This window comes from Vulpes lagopus, chromosome 8, assembly GCF_018345385.1.
Source record: "Vulpes lagopus strain Blue_001 chromosome 8, ASM1834538v1, whole genome shotgun sequence".
NCBI lineage: Eukaryota > Metazoa > Chordata > Mammalia > Carnivora > Canidae > Vulpes > Vulpes lagopus.
The window spans coordinates 1,418,002-1,436,387 of NC_054831.1; the positions used below are offsets into that span (position 1 = coordinate 1,418,002).

General features: G+C 52.7%; 1 protein-coding gene across 1 annotated transcript in view; it reads left to right on the forward strand.

Annotated features, from left to right (window-relative positions):
- The first annotated feature begins 344 nt into the window (after window positions 1-344).
- Window positions 345-18,386, forward strand: part of NDUFA10 (NADH:ubiquinone oxidoreductase subunit A10) — a 48,461-nt gene continuing 30,419 nt past the window's right edge. Inside the window, exons 1-7 of the mRNA XM_041767223.1 lie at window positions 345-490; window positions 3,385-3,553; window positions 4,263-4,478; window positions 7,477-7,563; window positions 10,402-10,523; window positions 12,686-12,765; window positions 17,096-17,150. Of these exons, the coding sequence (XP_041623157.1) occupies window positions 434-490; window positions 3,385-3,553; window positions 4,263-4,478; window positions 7,477-7,563; window positions 10,402-10,523; window positions 12,686-12,765; window positions 17,096-17,150 (786 nt within the window). The 5' untranslated portion in view covers window positions 345-433. The remainder of the gene's footprint in view (window positions 491-3,384; window positions 3,554-4,262; window positions 4,479-7,476; window positions 7,564-10,401; window positions 10,524-12,685; window positions 12,766-17,095; window positions 17,151-18,386) is intronic.

Sequence of the window (18,386 nt, forward strand, 5' to 3'; positions counted from 1 at the left end):
GGGCCCCCATCCCGGCCGGGAGGATGGGGTCGGGGTCGGGGAGCCCTGCCCTGTGCCCTGGGGCGGGGAGGTCCGCGTGCACCCCCCGGGGCCCCCATCCCGGCCGGGAGGATGAGGTCGGGGAGCCCTGCCCTGCGCCCTGGGGCGGATGTTCAGCTGCGCCCCCGGCAGCCCCGGGGACGCGGGGGGGCGGCCTCGGCTCCGCGCCCCGCACCCCCGAATCCCCGCAGACGCGCTCTCGGTCGCAGCCCGGGGGCCGGGTCGGGCGGCCGGACCCGCTCTGGGCGCATGCGCCGCCCCGCCCCCCGCGGCAGCTCCCGGCAGGCGCCGCGGGCACCCCGGCCGTGACGTCACGCGGCGCGCCGGCCGCGGAAGAGGCCCCCGTCGCGCCCGCGTCCCCTCGGGTCCTTGAGCCGGTGCCGAGCGCGGAGCCATGGCGTCGAGGCTGCTGAGAGCGCTCCCTGCGTCCGCGGCGGCCGCCCTCCGCGCGGTGAGGGGGGAGCGGGCGGCGGGGTGCTGCTGGGCCGTCCTCCCGGCGCCGGCCCGATGGTGGGAGAGGCCGGGGGGCGACCCGGTGGGGGCGGGGGGAGGGGCGAGCCGGAGGACACGGGCCGCGGGCGGCCGCAGGGGACGCTGGGAACCGGCTTTTGTTTGTGTTTATAGGAACCGGGTCGCGGGGTGCCTCGGCCTGCAGGCGCCTCGCCGCGCGTGGGGGTCGGGCCGCGGAGGGCCCTGCCTGAGCTCCCCGCTGAGGATGCCCGCCGGAGGGTTCGCAAGAGGACGGCGCGGTGGCCTTAAAAAAAGAAAAAAGCCTTTAGTTATTCCTGGGAGAGACCGAGGCAGAGACCCAGGCAGAGGGGGAAGCAGGCTCCGTGCAGGGAGCCCGATGCGGGACTCGATCCCGGGACTCCAGGATCACGCCCTGGGCCCAAGGCTGAGGCTCAACCGCTGATGCTCAACCGCCGGTCCCCAGTGCAGTCTTTTTTTTTTTTCTCTTTTTTTTTAAACATTATTTATTTATTTATTAATGAGAGACACAGAGGGAGAAGGAGGCCCCCTGCGGGGACCCCGACATGGGACTGGATCCCGGGACCCCGGGGTCACGCCCTGGGCCCAAGGCAGAGGCTCAACCGCCGAGCCCACCTCCAACCCCCCCGCCCCCCGGGCGTCCCCAGTGCAGTAGTCTTACTAAAAAGCCACCTGCATGTTTCCAGGACACGACTGAGGTCGCCAAAGAGAAGAAACCTAGGAATAGCGGTCACCTTTATAACGTGCAGGGTCCTGCAAATCGCTTAGTGGTCCCAGAATGGAGGAGGTGCGCGGGGCTGCAGGTGCCAGCAGTAGGCGGACCCCCCCCCCCCTCCATCACAGCGAGCTCACTTGCTGCTGGTACCCTCTGCAGGGGGTGTGGGTGAGCTTCAGCCAGTCTCCAGAAGGATGGAGAGGGTAGACGGCCCTGTTACCCGGGTAATTGAAGGAATTGGGAATGTGTCGCGACAGGTCAGCTGCCCCGTGTGGTTCTGGAGAGCAGTAAGACACGATGGAGAGCGCGGAATCATGGAGAATTGTGCCATGACTGTGAAAAAGCACTCTGTAAAGATTTCAGTCGGTAGTTGGCTGTGGCCTGGTCACACGTTCCCGGGCACCTGCTGCGAGCCCCATGTGTGCCGCGGTCAGGCTGTGGGCACGGATGGAGAGCGTTTGCACCGGGCTCCTGGGTAGCCAGGGGCAGAGAGCTTAGTTTCCAGGGTGCAAGGTGCAGCGTGACCGGCACCCCCTTACCTCCTCTGCTGCTCCCCAGTCCACTTGGCATGAGCTACACTGGCCTTGCTGATGTTGCAGTGCTCTTGCCTCCACTCTCCCTGAAAGACCCTCTTGCAGATGTCCAGCTGGCCAGTCCCCTGGGCGCCTTCACGTCTTTGTCCACACGTCACCTTCTCCCCCAGCATAGCATACCTGGCCCATACGCCGTGCTGCCTTCCCCAGCACTTATTTTATATGCAGTGGACAACACAGGTTTGAACTGTGCAGGTCCACTTATTTGCTGATTTTTGTTTTAAAAAAATAAGTACAGTATTGTAAATGTAGTTTCTCTTCTTTATGAGTTTCTTAAAGTCATAAAGTTTCCTCTAGCTTTATTGTAAGAAAACAGTGTATGATGTGTATAACATACAAAATACACGCTAATCGACTTTTTATATTATCAGCAAGGCCTCAGCGCACAGGAGGCTATTAGTAGTTAACTTCTCGGGGACTCAAAAGTTATACGTGGATTTTTAACCGCACAGGGGAGGGGAGGGCAGCATCCCAGCTCCTGCATTGTTCAAGGCTCAACTGTAACGACTTTTTTTATTTTGTTGTCCCGTTGAATCCATTGGCTCGTTTCTGTATCCACATTGTCTAGAGAAAGTGCTTTGCGTTGTGTAGGCTCCTGATAGATACTTGTTGAATGAATAAGTGAGTGAACGTTTCTTTATATGGTTTTTGGCTAGTTTTAATACTTTCAAAATGAGCTACGCGTTCCTATTTTTCCATATTCTATCGATATTCCTTATTGATCCGTATAACCTTTATATACACTAGGGATTTTCTTAGCTGTTTGCCTTTTGATCGTGTCTCTTTATGTCATGTGTGTTTTGTTATGTGTGTTGGTGAGGGGTAGGTCATTTGGCCTTTTGAGCAGAGAATAGGTTGGGGATGTTGGAGACAGGAGATGAAGCGGGCATTGCATCATAGATGAGAGACGTGAAGATGTCTGCACAATCGTGGCAGGGATAGGGAGGAGACAGTTTGTTCCAGAGTTAAGGTCAGTAGGATTTTGTGAATGATACGGTTGAAGGAAGGAGTAGGATATCCAAGGTGATTCTCATGTGTGCTCGGTTTTGGTTGATGGATAGCAGATAGGGAGCTTGGGGGGAGAGCAGATTCGGGGGTTAGGGTGGGGATGTTAAATTTCAGTTCTAAGCGTGTTAGCTTTCAGATATTTTCAGGACCTCCAGATGGAGCTGTTTAAAAGCAGGTAACCATCGAGTCTGGAGCTCAGGATGAAGTCTGGACTAGAAAAATGCTCTGTTCCTCTCCTCTCTAACTTCCGTTTCCTTCCTCTCTGTCTTCCATCCATCCATCCATCCACCCTTTATAGAACACGGTATGCATATTCTATTCCAGACCGTGAGGATTTAGCAGTAAACAAAGCAGATAGTCTCTCTGCCCCTATGAACTTACATTAGGGGTGGGGCAGGGAGACCAGTAGTTAAGTAAGTAGGTAATTAAAATGTAGGTATTGGCATTTTTATCACCAGGGGTCTTCTCGGCCCTTTTCCCTAATGGCTGCTGGTGCCTGCAGTAACCAGAATGCTCACGTGGTGCTGTTGTGTTTTTCAGGGAGGAATCCATACAAGTGCACAGTGTAAGCTACAGTATGGCCCTTTGGCATACATACTCGGCGAAAGAACAACCAAAAAGTTCACGGAACGCAGCAAAGTGATAACTGTAGATGGCAATATATGTTCTGGAAAAAGCAAGGTTGCGAAAGAAATAGCAGAGAAATTAGGTACGGACTTCTGTCTCGTGGAGCACTTTCCTCGCAGGTGCACAACTGCTTCTCTGAGTTTGGTATTACTGTAGCATTGACTAGGTACAATTGGGCCCAAGGTAGGCATTTTACATTTTTAAAATACATTAAAATGTGTTTTTAATGATTGCATTTAATGAAAAATTTAAAAATTCGTGCTGGTCGTCAATTTGAATTGGAAGTTTTTCTTGATGATGTCAGCAGAGCACTTTCACATGAGTGGTCTTATTTGAGCTTTGTGACAGTCCTCAGAAGTAGAGCCCCGCTTACTGCTGTCACTCACACGTGGGTACACTCCGTAAGAAGCTGCTGTCACACGGCGGCTGATTCGTACAAAGCCAGGATTTGAACCCTGGGTCCTGACTCCTGGTGAAGGTGTTTGTCCATCATCCTTTTCTGTAGTATTTGGCTGGTGCCCACTTGTACATGGGGGGGCTCCCACAGTCCCGGGTCCTTTCCTTTTGGGAAGGAACTTCCCATGGGAGCATTGGGGACCCCTGGCAGCACAGCCCTCTCGCTGATGTGCTTCTGTTGCACACGTGTTCTAGATAACGTCTTCAGTGTCTCGTGTAAACACGGGTGTGAGGGTGGCTCAGCCTCAGCGATGTGTCTAGATGGGGCTTTGTTCCTGGAGTCCGTGCTGCCCGCGAGGGCAGATGAGGCACTCGTGTCGCATTTCTTCTCTCAGGCTTGAGGCACTTCCCTGAAGCAGGGATACATTACGCCGACAGCACTACAGGAGACGGCAGGCCGTTGGACATGGAGCTCAGTGGCAGCTGCAGCATGGAGAAGTTCTACGACGACCCGAGGAGTAACGACGGCAACAGCTACCGCCTGCAGTCCTGGCTGTATGCCAACCGCCTCCTGCAGTACGCGGACGCCTTGGAGCACTTGCTGAGCACAGGTGCAGTACCCGTGACCTGGTAGCTGTGGGGCGTGCTCAGCACTCGAACCCTGTTCTGGAGTCGAGCCATTTTAGATTGCCATGAAGTAGAGCTTTTCTTTGAGAGTATTTGATGAGGCAAGTCCTCTCTTTTTAAGAAGATCATAAATTCCCCGAGATCCACATTATTCCTGCTTAGAATACAATTTACTTAGTGTTATTTCCTTTCTGTACTGGAGTGAGGTTCATGGGTTATATGGAATTTCCATGCCGCTGCTCTAGGCTCCTAGGTGGGATGTATCCACAGATACAGGAAAGAGAGAGCCTATAAATGACTGTGATGAAGGGGAGTCACACGTGCAGTGGAGCCAAGCCGTGAGTCACGCAGAGATGTGGCACACAAAGTAGGCTTGTGTCTGAGGGCCCAGGGTGGGCTGGGATTCACCTTCTCCACCCCTGGGTAGCAGCTAAACCTGGAGAAAGTGCAGAGACCGGGGGGATTGGCGGGGTGGGTAGAGCACACAGAGCCCCATGGGCCCATACAGTGGAAGGGGGTGTACTTCTGGAGTCTTTGGAAGCCGGCAAGAAATGGACAAGGGCCATATATTGTGTCAGGCACTGTTTGGGAGATGGGGAGCAGAGGTCAGGACGTAAAGTTAGTGCAGAGAAGGGTCCAGTCCAGAAGGGACTGCATCATCCTGGGGACCAGCAGTGTGGGGTTGAACGTGGCTCCTACCCCAGAATGTGCTGGTGTAGCAGACACTGCTGTCCTGGGCCAAAGCTCGTGAGAGAAGGAGATGCAGATTGTATGAGCTGCGTGTCCACCCCGTACGGCAGTGGTTGTCACTCCGAGTCAGCTGTCCAGTTACCTGGTGAGCTCATTTACAGACCGCTTAGCTGCCACCCAGAGGGTCGTGGTGTGAGAGCAAGAAGGTATTTTGACAAGGGCCCCAGGTGGCTGAGGAACTGGTTCACAAACCTGCATTTGGTTCTAGCAGGCTCTGCTGTGCAGTACATGTCCCGGCGGGGCTGCACATACACAGCACCTGCTCCGGGGGGGCCTCTGCAAATGTACGGTACATGCACTGGTGGGCTTCACCATATGGTACATGCTCCGGTGGGGCTGCAAGTGTATGGTACATGCTCCAGCAGGGCTGCATGTATATGGTATATGGTACATGCTCCAGCGGGGCTGCACGTATATGGTATATAGTACATGCTCCAGCGGGGCTGCACGTATATGGTATATGGTACATGCTCCAGCGGGGCTGCACGTATATGGTATATGGTACATGCTCCAGCGGGACTCCACGTATATGGTACATGCTCCAGCGGGGCTGCACATATATGGTATATGGTACATGCTCCAGCGGGGCTGCACGTATATGGTATATGGTACATGCTCCAGCGGGACTCCACGTATATGGTACATGCTCCAGCGGGGCTGCACGTATATGGTATATGGTACATGCTCCAGCGGGGCTGCACGTATATGGTATATGGTACATGCTCCAGCGGGGCTGCACGTATATGGTATATGGTACATGCTCCAGCGGGGCTGCACGTATATGGTATATGGTACATGCTCCAGCGGGGCTGCACGTATATGGTATATGGTACATGCTCCAGCGGGGCTGCACGTATATCGTATATGGTACGTGTTCCAGCGGGGCTCCACGTATGTGTACGTGCTCTAGCGGGGTTCCACGTATGTGTACATGCTCCAGGGGGCTCCACATATATGGTACATGCTCTGGCAGTCTCCAAGGATACAGTATATGCCATGAGATGCAGGATTCACTCTTCGGTTAAACGGTTATAGAGGAGTCAGGTTATTGTCTTGTTTTTCCAAAATTTTCTTAGTGATACTTTTCCTCATATGAAGGTAATCATGATTTTCGTTAGTGCTGCTCCTGAGAAGAAATGTGGTGTCCCTTGTGATACCTGTTCCAGGACCCGGCTCACAGCAACTGTGTGGTGACTCAGAATACATACTGCTACTGGGCTTACCTCAGATTCTTTTAGAAGCATATTTTAGCCCTATGTTAGGATTTCCTATTAAAGTCAAAAAGGAGCATTTTAAATGAAAATTTATTTATTCTTGTTTTATTAATCATTGAACACTGTGTGAGTGCCTGCTGTGTGCCAGGTGCCAGGTGTGTTCTAGAAGCCAGGGTGGAGGAAGCGAAGCCTGCAGCCTCCTGGAGCTTACACTGTGGTAGGGAGATAAAGAGTAAACGTGAGATGCTCAGAAGGGGTTTGCAGTGGGGCTGGGGCTGTTCTTCCAGGTGGGAAGGTGGGGGAGGCCTCAGTGCTGGCACAGCAGGGCTGAGTGCAGGGATCCTGAGGGGGCAGGAGCCAGGAGGGACCGTGCTCAGGGCAGCTGTGGTCACAGGAGGCCACTGTCACATAAGTGCCACGAGTGGGCTGGGACTGAATGAGACCGAGAAGTTTGGCCTGGGCAAGATGCTTTCCCTCTGGGGGAGAGAGGAAGCCATTGGAGGCTTGAGCACAGTTTTGAGAGGGCCCATCTGTGTCTGGGAGAGCGGCTGGGAGCAAAGGCAGAGACAGGCCCTACTTGGCACTGAGGCTGGGACCTTGCCAGCAGTGAGGAGGTCTTCCTTGGGGGGAGGTGGCTGTGGAAGCTGTGTAGAACGGTTGGGTTCAAGACGTGGTTAGGGGAAAGTTGGTGGTTCACTGAGACTTGGGCACGGGGCATGGGGGGAGAGTCATGCATGCTGCTGGGGACTGGCCAAGCAGTCAGACGGGGGCGGGATTGGGGTGGGAAAGCTGTGGTTTCAGACAGAAATACTTCCCTCTTAACTGGGTAGCTGGCAGGAGGAGACAGTGTTACAGACAGTGTTACATCACCAAGACCAGGGGTGTTCTACTAGTTTTTGGAAATGTTTAGTATGCGAAAGGTGTTATCAATAACTTGACTTTCTAAAATGAAGTTACTTGTTTCCACTGGCTTGATTTTTACCTGATTTCTGATTTTTTTTTCCCTGTTTTTATACAGGACAAGGTGTCGTATTGGAACGCTCCATCTTCAGTGACTTTGTTTTCTTGGAGGCGATGTACAACCAGCAATTCATCCGAAAGCAGTGTGAGTCGGGGCTGCAATCAGGCCTTCTTGGGCGTGTTGTGTTGCTTTGTAAAGGTTCTGTAGATTCCCCTTGCGCTTAGGGTGCCCTCTGTGCGTCTATTAAACACAGGACTAGATGCCATTACCTGTTACATTAACATAGGAAAAAAGAGGGTTCCCTCCACCCTCTTTTTCTCCTAAGTTCATATCTCCTGGTGAAAGCAGAGGTTCCATCTAACCTTCCCCAAAACCACACCCCCGTCCCCATCTCTCTTCAACCTTGCAAAATACCCAAGCCCACTTCCTCTGATCTGGTTTAGTTTTCGCTGAACTGACCAATTTCTAGTGTGTGATTTTGTGTGTCATTAGGAGGTCTGTTTTCCTTGTGCCGGCACCTGCATGACAGCATGATCATCGTCTTCTCTTTCTGTCTGATATGGTGCTGTCCTGATGCTTCTAGGGACAGCCACAGCGTGTGGGGGGAGTTGAAAGTGCGACAGGTGGCACATGGACAAGGATAAGGACTGGTCAAAGGGGGCCTGACAGAGGAGTCACAGAGACAGGTCAGGGAGGGGCCAGGAGGACATTTCACCTGAGAGCTCAGCCGGCTGGAGCTGGCGGGTGGCTCACCCTGGAGGGCAGAGGACCAGGGGCTGGTTCATGAATGGGCAGCGGAGCAAGCCAGGAGACCATGAGGGATCCTCTGCTTACACGTTCTGCTGTTAGGGTGGTGCCTGGGCTCGCAGAGAGCGCCGCCAGAGCCCTTGCTTCTGGCCCGGGCATCGGCCCTCTCTGGGCATTCGGAGCAGCAGTAGGGGTTTCTGGGGCAGGCATGACAGCAGCGTCAATGCCCGTTCCTCCAGGGTGCTGTGGGCACACACAGGAGAGCTCTAACTGGCTGGGAGACCCGGGGCTGCCCTCGACAGCATCCCTGAGCAGTGGGCCCGGGCAGGCTGGCAGCAGGGTGCCGGGGAGCTAGGTGAGGCACGGCCGGAGGAGCCTGTGCTGTTGAGGCGGGGAGGGCCCGTGATGGCAGGGACGGCACGGGAGAGGCCTGCGCCCCGGCGAGGATGCTTGGCTTCTTCCTGAAAGTACCGAGGAGCTGCTGAAGGTGTTGGGTGTGGAAGGATGTGGTCGGGTTGAGTTCATTCGTGTGAGGGGAAATCAAAGGAAAGGAGGCCTGAGGGGGAGAAGTCAGCGTGGGATGGCGTGTCTTACTTAGGATGACGGCCACGCTAGGTACTCAGCTTTGCAGGGGGAGATGGGGGAGTCACACAGATTCACCAGGCTTGCTCCCCTGCAAAGAGGGTGGGAAGCGGCAGCGGGCCGGGAAGGAGGTGTCGCTCACAGGCGTGCCGAGTCCAGATCCCCTTGAGATGGTCAGGTGCACGTTCTGGCTGGTGGTCATGTGTCACAGACGTGGCTCGGGGGGCTCGGCAGACAGGAAAGCCCCACCTGAGATGTACGCACGGTGGCTGGGGTCCTTGGGCCTTCTGGGATTCTGGGCAGGGAAGCCTGCTGCGGAATTGAAGCTGAATCAGGTCAGTGAGGGTGACACGGGCACAGTGGTCGCAGGAGTGTGCAGGATCTCCTGGGACAGCAGCTGAGAGGTGCCCTTGGGGAGGCCATGACTTCAGCCAGAGTCCTTTCCGGGTGGGGCTGGGGGAGAACACTGACTTGAGACTGGCTGGCGCAGCACGAGGTGGAAGATGGCCTCAGAAGTGGGAAGCTCCCAGGAGCACGGAGAAGGGGGCAGAAGGATGCGCGTCTTGCCTGAGGGTGGGCGAGGCTGGGCTGGTTCCGGGCTGACCAGGTAGGAAGCCGGTATCAGGCCGAGTGTTTTCTGCCCGACAGGAGGACAGTACCCCCAGGTGAGCCTCGGGCACTCGCTGTCCCCTCCCCACGCGTGCATCGCAGAGCCTTGCCGACCTTTGGGTCTGTCCTGAATTGCTGCTAGAGCCGCAATTGCCAGCCGTGGTCACCTGAATGTTTCCTTTAGAGCAGAATTGTCTCTCTGTAGCTCTTTGTGTGATTCCCGGAGTTTGTCGCTTCTGGAAGTTTCCACCCTGTGGAAATCTGCAGAGCTGGCTCTGGTACCGTCGCTGTACGCGGAGGCCGTCCAGGGGCAGAGTGCTCCTCGGAACAGCACGGATGTGCTTAGTGTCACAAGTTACGGGGCTGCGGTCTGTGGCCTGTTCTGCGCAGTGCTAACTCGATGACAGTTCTCTCTCTGCCTTAATTGCTCTTTTATTTCTTATTACTAAACCTGCTTCACTAGGTAGTTCTGTGTAGCTGGTTAAATTTATTGAAATACGTTGGAACCAGGAAAAAGTAGTTTCACATTGTTGAGTTCTTTGAAAAATAAAGTGCATAACAAACGTCTGTACTCCTGGAGAACACGAGACTGTTCTCTCCTGCTGTACACAGCAGGGGTGCATGATGCGTTCCAGCCACGGGCTGCCAGGGCGGACGCTCCTGTGCCCTCCCCTTGCCTAGAAGTAGACGTATTGCTGCATTGTGGTCGGATGCCCTTAGAATATGACCTTTCGAATGTTCCTAAGGCCAGTGTTTAAGTCTCATCGTTCCACCCTGGATGTGACGTGCTGTCTCTGGGCCCCCTGCTTGGGGTCTGACAGGGCCGAGCGGCACTGGGGTGCGGGGCTGTGGGAGTGGCGCACCCTGGCACCTGCAGCAGGTCACTGGTCATGTGTGTGCGGCCAGTGCCGACAGTGGTGCATTCTGGATTCAGATTGACATGTGGAATTGCCTAGACCTTTGCACTTTTATTCAAAAGGACGCGTGTTGTGGACGCATGTGGTGGCCTGTACGTGACGGATGTGCCTGTCTCGTGTGTGCCAGGTGTGGACCACTACAACGAGGTGAAGAAGGTCACCATCTGCGAATACCTGCCTCCTCACGTGGTGATCTACATCGACGTGCCTGTTCCAGAGATCCAGAGTCGCATTCAGAAGAAAGGAGATGTAATTCAGCTTTTCAGTTGAAGACCACGCTCTTTTCACGTGTCCTCATTATTTTGACGTAGATCGGCACTTACTGGTGACGTTGCCGGCAGTTCACTGTTGGGCACCGCCGGCCTTCACAGGGATGGGCGGCACGCAGTGGGGCCCCCGAGAGCGGGCCCTGGTCAGCCCTGCTCTCCAGCAGTGCTCTGCAGCCCCCAGCGCCAGCCCACTGTCATGCCCTGTCCCCTGTCCCCCGAGCCACCCTGTGAGGATGGGTCAGTGTCCTGGGAGACCAGCTCTGCCCTGCACCTTTCTGTTCTCTAGTGGGGTTTCCACGCCCTATTTTTCTCCTGCAGATTGTGATTTCTAATATCCTTCAGTTCTTCCCTCCTGCCTAACCCAGATTGAGCCCCTCTCTCTTCCGTGCATGGAGACTCTCGAACAGCCGGGCAGCCGTCTCCACACGGGTGGCGTTGGGTGAGCCTGGATCAGGGCACCGAAGTTGCGGTTGGAGCAGCTCACTGGCTCTGCGGGCACGATGCAGGAGACGGGTCACGAAGACCGTCACTGCCCCTCGGGCGGGTTCTTGTTTGGAAATACCACTCCCTCCCCCCCCCAAAAAAAGAAAATACCATTCCCACTTAGAGTGGTTCTTCCTGGGGCAGAATATGGGTTTCTCCCTGATGCTGGGATGAAGTGTACAGTCATGTGTGGGAGAGGTCAGCAGCAAACAGGGAGACGAGGAATGTGTCAGGCGAGGTCAGTGCCCCGGGGGATCATGAGATGGGGATAATGTGCCTTGCTCAGCTGTAGGAGGTTTTAGACTGAAACTTGCCCCTCAGAATAGGAGTTTTCAGCTTCTGAATTTGGCTTAGCACACGTCAGGCGATAAGGGAGGCGAGCAGTGGAGAAAGTGGGAGAGGTAGTTGGGGTGTGAGGGGGGAAGGCAGTGTGTGAGGGTAGGGGGAGAGGTGGGCCAGTGCCCCTGTCGTCAGTGGTCTGCTGCCAGGCTCTGTATGTGTGCACGTGTGCTGTATGTGTGCCATACGTGTATATTCTGCTGTCTGTGTGTATACGTACGTACACGTATTCTCTGTACCATATGCTCTTTGCTGTATGTGTATGCGTGTGCGCTGTGCACGTACCATATACCATGTGCTCTGTGCTGTGTGTATGTGTACACGTGTGCGCTGTATGTACTGTATACCATATGCTCCACGCTGTGCATATATGTGCACGTGCTGTGCGTGTGTGCTATGTACTGAATGCCATATGTTCCATGCTGCATGTGTGTATGTGTGCGTGTGTGTGCTGTATGTGTGCCATACGTATATACTCCTGTATGTGTGTATACATACGTACGTGTATTCTCTGTGTACATATGCTTTAGGTGTATGTGTGTGCGTGTGTGCTGTGCATGTGTGCCCTGTATACCATATGCTCTGTGCTGTATGTGCCCTGCATACCATATGCTCCGAGCTCTGTGTGTGTATATATTTGCACACATGTGCTCTGTGTGTACCGTATACCACATGCTCCATGCTGGTGTATACGTGCACACATGTGCTCCGTGCTGTATGTGTATATACATGTGTGTGCTCCATGATGTATGTGTGTATACATGTATGTGTGTATACATGTGCACGTGTGCTCCGTGCCGTGTGTATATGTGCACACCTGTGCTCCGTGCCATGTGTACTGTAAAAAGGGGCTCTTCTGATCCCATTCTTTTTTTTTTTTTTTTTTTTAAAGATTTTTATTTATTTATTCATGATAGTCACACAGTGAGAGAGAGAGAGAGGCAGAGACACAGGCAGAGGGAGAAGCAGGCTCCATGCAGGGAACCCGACGCGGGACTCGATCCTGGGTCTCCAGGATCGCGCCCTAGGCCAAAGGCAGGCGCCAAACTGCTGCGCCACCCAGGGATCCCTTCTGATCCCATTCTAAGCACGTGTCTTAAAGCCCGTGAGAGGTCATGCTGTGGGAACCCCTGGTTAGATGTGGGCTTCACTGTGGGAGAATGAGGATGATCCTGACCAGTGCCGAGGCCCATTCTCTGTCGTCCCTGCAGCTACCACGACTTGTTCCAAGACAACCGTGTCTGTTGCTTGTTTTCCCCTCGTATAGATGCCCAAGTGAAAACAAAAGTCTAAACGTATCACTTGTTTTCTTCTGTTTAGCCCCATGAGATGAAGGTCACATCCGCCTACCTGCAGGACATCGAGAACGCCTATAAGAAGACCTTCCTGCCTGAGATGAGGTGAGCCAAGCGCATGCTTGGTTTCTGTGACTGGAACGTCTGTACAGACGGCCCCCTCTGCCCAGCAGCCTGGGAGTCCACTCTCATGACTACAGTGCACGTCTGTGCTGTTTTAACCTGACGTGTATGAGCGAGAATGACAGGACACATTTCAGCTTGACTGGTGGGGGTTTTCAGTTTGCATATTTTGTCCATACCTCTGTTGTATTTCCAGCATCATTTGAAGCTGGGAGTAAACCCGTGCTGTATCTCACAGTGGTGAAGCTCTCTGATGGTGTTGGCATCGGAGAACTCTGTATTTTGACCTGAGGTGGCAGCTGAACATTCCTGCTTACCTGGAAGGCCTGCTCGAATCCACGTGGAGAATCCATAAAAGACAAGCAATCCCTGTAGATACTTTTAAAAATTATTCTTAGAGGTTGTTTGGATACAGTGAGATCCCACAGATTCTCCTGTTTGTTTCCTTCCTCCTGCTGTCATTGTTTCCTTACTGAAAGCACAAAGGGAAATGTTCTGCGCTCTGCTCGTCATCCTGTGGTCCGTGGCTGCCCGCGTGTGAGGGAGGTAGCGGCCACTGTCGCTTGAGTCCCACTAGAAGGTCTCTACCAGCTTTTCTTAAGTTCTTTTAAACCAAAGCCTCTTGATACCTAAAATTTTCATTCCATAGTTTAAGATTTCAACATATGAAATTGTGAATAAAAACAAAGTACATTGTAGTAATTTTGGAAGAAAAGTTTGATTTGTAAGTTGAAAACTAAGTTTTTTTAAGCATAAGCATTGATGCTTACATTACTGCCTCTCTCTTGTGATAAGCTGTTACCTAGCGGCAGTACGGGCAGGGCGCTGCAGGCCCGTCTTCCCGATGTACCGCTTTGTTTTTAAGACCAGAGGTGCAGGAAAAATCAGTTTTTTAAAATCTGTGCTAAGGGGAATGTCTAGAGATACATGAAAAAGCAGAAGAAACAGCTTTCATTGACCCTCGTGTGGGTTCCAAAAACTCTTGGAGATCTTCTGACTACAAAAACATCAACTGAAAAATTCTCAAATAGAATTTCTAGCTAATAATGCCTGAGTTCAACTTGCCAGTCAGGGTGAGGTTTTCTTTTACTTTGCAGTTATTTTCAAGAACTCAAGGGTTTCCTGGTAACAGAGTGTGTTTAGCAGCCGTCCTAAGCATCCCTTGCATCATTTGGTTGCCAAGACTTGACTTGCAGTGGGAGTTCGCCCTGCAGCCTCACGTGCTGTGTGCCCCGGCTCCCGTATGCCTCTCCCAAGGCCCAGAGCGGTGCTGGTGTCCATCGTGCTGGCCGGCTGGCCCAGCCTAGCATGTTTGGCGACACTGATCCCTGCATGAAGCGGAGCAGAGCAGTGTTCAGATCCTTACAAGTCAGGGCAGGCGATGTGTGCTTTGTGTTTCTTCCGGTGTGGACCTAATGGATCATGCACAGAGTTTGGGCATCATTGCTTGGCAGTGCCTGACATGACCGTTCCTGTGGGTGGGACGGCCACTGTGCGCTCAGCGCACCCATCCTGGTTCAGCGTACTGAGCCTGATGAGTTTCAGCACAGTGTCACAAATGCTCTTAGCTTGGGAGGTGATTTCCAGTCCTTCCCCACAGTCCTGGCCTCAGGCCCTGATCATATAGGCCAGGGTTCTCTTGCATCCTGAGAGGCCCCCCTCGGCGTTCAGAGCCCTTGTTGGCAGGCAGTGCCGAGGATGTGCAGTGCTCTGCTGTGGAGCTTTGTGTTCTTGTGAGTTCACATGGGGCCTCACGGCCTGTGCTGAGTCCTGGTAGTACAGTGCCTCCCGCTCGGATGAGAAGCAGAGGCTCACACTTTGGGGCAGAGAGCTCCCCTCCTTCCTTCCCAGGATGTTTGGATGTTTCTCAGGTCCAGGTGTTCATGCCACCATGGGTCAGGAGGTTTAGACTTACAGAGAAAACAGACCTCTGTTTTGAATAAGAGAAGTGTTTTTAGCTTGAACGTTAGTATTTGAAGTAGAGCGGATTTACTGGACACGATTGGTGGCCACCGTCTGGGAGGCTCTGGATGCCTGTCTGCTCCTGAGCTGGCCTCACCTGTGTGAGCTCTTCTTTCATGACCGGGACACACGGCAATGCATCATTGTCTTTTTACGTGACGTTTGTGAGCACATGAAGAACGGTGCGGCTTTAGCCGAAGTCAGCATTGGTGAGATTTCAGGAGGCAGGAGGCAGAGTGACCTACCAGAGGAATTTTCTGGTATTTTTGGGCCATGTCAACATTGACGCTTAAAATTGTTGGAGAACATGTTTTTATCCTCATTACCTGATTCTGAATGTGTTGTAAATAAGTTTGAGCGATAGCTCGGTTTAGCAGACATCGGTGCATCACTCATGAAGACGTTTACTCTGTCTGTAAATGTCGCCATCAGTACCGCGGTTCCCAGAGACCTGGTGGTTCCTGGGACAGGTGGGCTGGGGCGTTAGTCGGTTTTGAGTTGCTCCTTAGGCCGATGTCCCCAAATCTGAGACCCTTGTTGGCCACCCTCTTTGTTCCGGCCTCCTTCACAAACCAGTAGGAGCAAGAGGCGAGCGCGACCCAACAGGAGGATTTGCTTTGTCCTGTGTCCTCTGTCGGTTTGTTACTGGGACATTTGGCATGGGATGCTGCTCATTATAAGCACTCAGAAAATAAAAGTTCATTGAATTGAGTCACACGGAAGATGGAAACATTAGGCTTTGAAATTGGCTCTGTAGGTTTGCAGTCGATGGTCTGGAATCTCAAATTCTGTCAGCAGAAGCCCCATCTTCGTCCCCTTATCCACCCCATGCAGCGCCTGGTGGGGGCTTCGGAAATGTGCCGATCGCTGTGCTGGAGGTACCCGTCACTGCTTTCCTGACCTGTGACCGCTATGCCAGGGAGCCACATCGATTCTGGGCATCTCCATTGCTGTGTGATAGACAATAACGTTTCCATGCCAGCTGCCCTCCCTGGATTGTCAAGGAGTGTCCCCAACCTCTGCCCTCTGCACACTTGGTTTAATCCTGACGTGTGTGGCTTTAGAGGGAGATCAACTTTGTGCCTTTCTCCTCATAGTGATGATGGGAGGCCGCAGGCCCTTGAGGAGCAAATACACTGAGTTCCCTAATGAGGGGTAGCTTTTACTCCAGCTCGAAGGCGGGTGCAGTGAGCGCACGTTTCCGGCCTTATGGATCCATCGTCATTCTGCTTATGGTTTCCGACCATTTTCACGTATCTTTACTGATGCAGAGTTGCAGTGACTCCGCTGCAGTGAGAAACGGTTCCCTAGTCGGACGGCTTCCTTTGTAGAACATAGGCTTATCTACAGTCACGGCTCCTGAGAAGTTTGGGCTTAGTAGGAGTAGGTGGTAAGGATACCACTACAGGTACTTCAGCCGTACCGAGTTCATTAACCCGGGGGCTGGCTGCAGGTGGTTCCCGGCTGCTGAAGCTGGATACCATTGCAGAGGGCAGATGGGGAGTTTAGGTTGAGCCCAGCTTGTGAAGCCTTGGACTCTAGACTGATGCCCATCAGTAGGGAGGTGCTGTGGTAAGGACACCTAAAAGAGGGAGCGTCCTTGTTTATGCCATGCAGATGGTCTGTGGGACGTCTGTCCTTGACATTCCGCTGTCCCCTCTGTGGGAAGGGGGTCAGACATTTCTGCGGTGATGGGCTTTCCAGTGGGACTCCGGTCTGGGCAACCTTGCCGGCCTCTCTGGTCAGGGTTGTGGCCTGGGATCTCCCACTGGCTGGTCTGCAGGTGGTGGCAGAGGCAGCCTGCTTCATTTGTCGGGTACAGACTTAGCAATCTGTTGGCTTCCAGTCCTCTCCCGGGGGGGGCAGTCTACCATCCGAATGGTGGTACACGTGGTGGGGGAAATGGGCAGGCATGCTGGAAATGGCAGCCTGCTGCCCCCTTCTTTTTGGGACCTACCTGTGATTTTTCAGTGTCCAGACTAAGGGCCAAGGACTGAGGACACTGAGCTGCTGCCTTTCTGCTGCAGAGTTGGGTTGAAGCAGGTCACCATGACACAGTTGGTTTGTCTCCTGGATTCCAGCAGCTCAAGTCACCCGCGGTGGTCCTCCAGCCCCCCTTGACTGCTCTCTGTGCCCCGTGTCCCCCTTGGCCGCTGGTCTCCTGCTCACCACGTTTCTGCTGCTGGCAGGTGCTCCTCAGCCATTCTGGCCACACGAGCCAGCATGTGTCCAGCACATTGTTCTAGCCTCAGAACGCAGTCTTAATGTTTATAGGGGTAGACTTTAACGTCGTGTTCTTTTGTACGTTAAGCTTGCAAAATTTACATTAAATTCTCGTGTTTTCTTACAGTGAGAAATGTGAGGTTTTACAGTATAGTGCAAGGGAAGCTCAAGATGCAGAAAAGGTAAGAAATTGGTGGGAGAGTTAATAGTTCTTAAATTTAATTTGTATGTAAGGTTCTGGTAAATCATGTAACCGGTTCTGCTCCTACAGGTCTTAGAAATGTTTGTATTTCATAAGCTAAAAGAGGTACTAAGCCAACCTGTTGCACTCCCGTCATGAGATTTTCATTTTCATTTAAATAATTCAGTTTCTAAGATCCTAAAATTGTAGAAGATACATTATTAAGTGCATTTGTAAAATTCAAGTCAATCTCAGTGCAATTTTCAGGAGAACTTAATGAATAACAGCCAAAAAATTTGAAAAAGAAAGGAACATTTGCCTTTCCCAGTACAGAAACATAGTCCAAAATCATGGTAATGAAAGTGCTATGATATTAACACAGGAATTAATAAATAGCTTAATGGAACGGATCAGAGAGTGGGGAAACAGGTGCATGTGTCAGCACACGTGTGTGCAAGTGTGTGTGTGTCTTGACTCTGGTAAAGGCAGTGCTTTGAAGGATAATAACGAAGTAGAAGAAAATTATTTCTTAAATGTCATGGGGGCAATGGATCATCCATTAGGCAAAAAAAAAGTCCCATTTTTATATATATTAATCATAAATTACTAAAATGCAAAACAAAAGGTATAAAAATCTAGAAGAAAATACTGGTTTTATGATCTGGGGTCGAGGCCTATGTGGTGGTATGAGCAGGACTGAAGAGGTGACTGCTGCGGTGCACACCTGCGGCGGTCAGCTCCGGGCGCGGGAGGGGTGAATGTTGCGAGGAAGGTCTTCTCCACAGAGTAGCGCCCTCCCTTAGGGCCGTGTCCCGGTGCGGCTTTGGGACAGCACTGAGGACCGCACCCGGCCTGTTGTGCTTGGATGACACTATTCCACATGCTTTTGTTGCTGTGACGTGAATGTGTGTGTGTTTACACTATTTTACACCTGGACAGACTGTTCACATGCCATGCGTCTGAGTAGAGGAACACATTCCCTCTCTAAGACCATGCTGTGTTTTGAGTTCATAACTGAGTGTATCAGATGCTTGAAACCTAAGAGAGGATCCTGAGTTTGGCATGTTTGGGGGCAGCCCCTCTGGGAGGACTGCAGGGTGCGGGGTGGGGGGGTGGAAACAGGTTATTAGATCTCTCTAGGAAGTGTATCAATTTTCTTGTTGTTCTGTTGCCTTCAGTGGCTAGGTCTTGTGTTCTAGAATGAAGTCCCTGGGCAGGAATTGAGCAGTTTGTCACT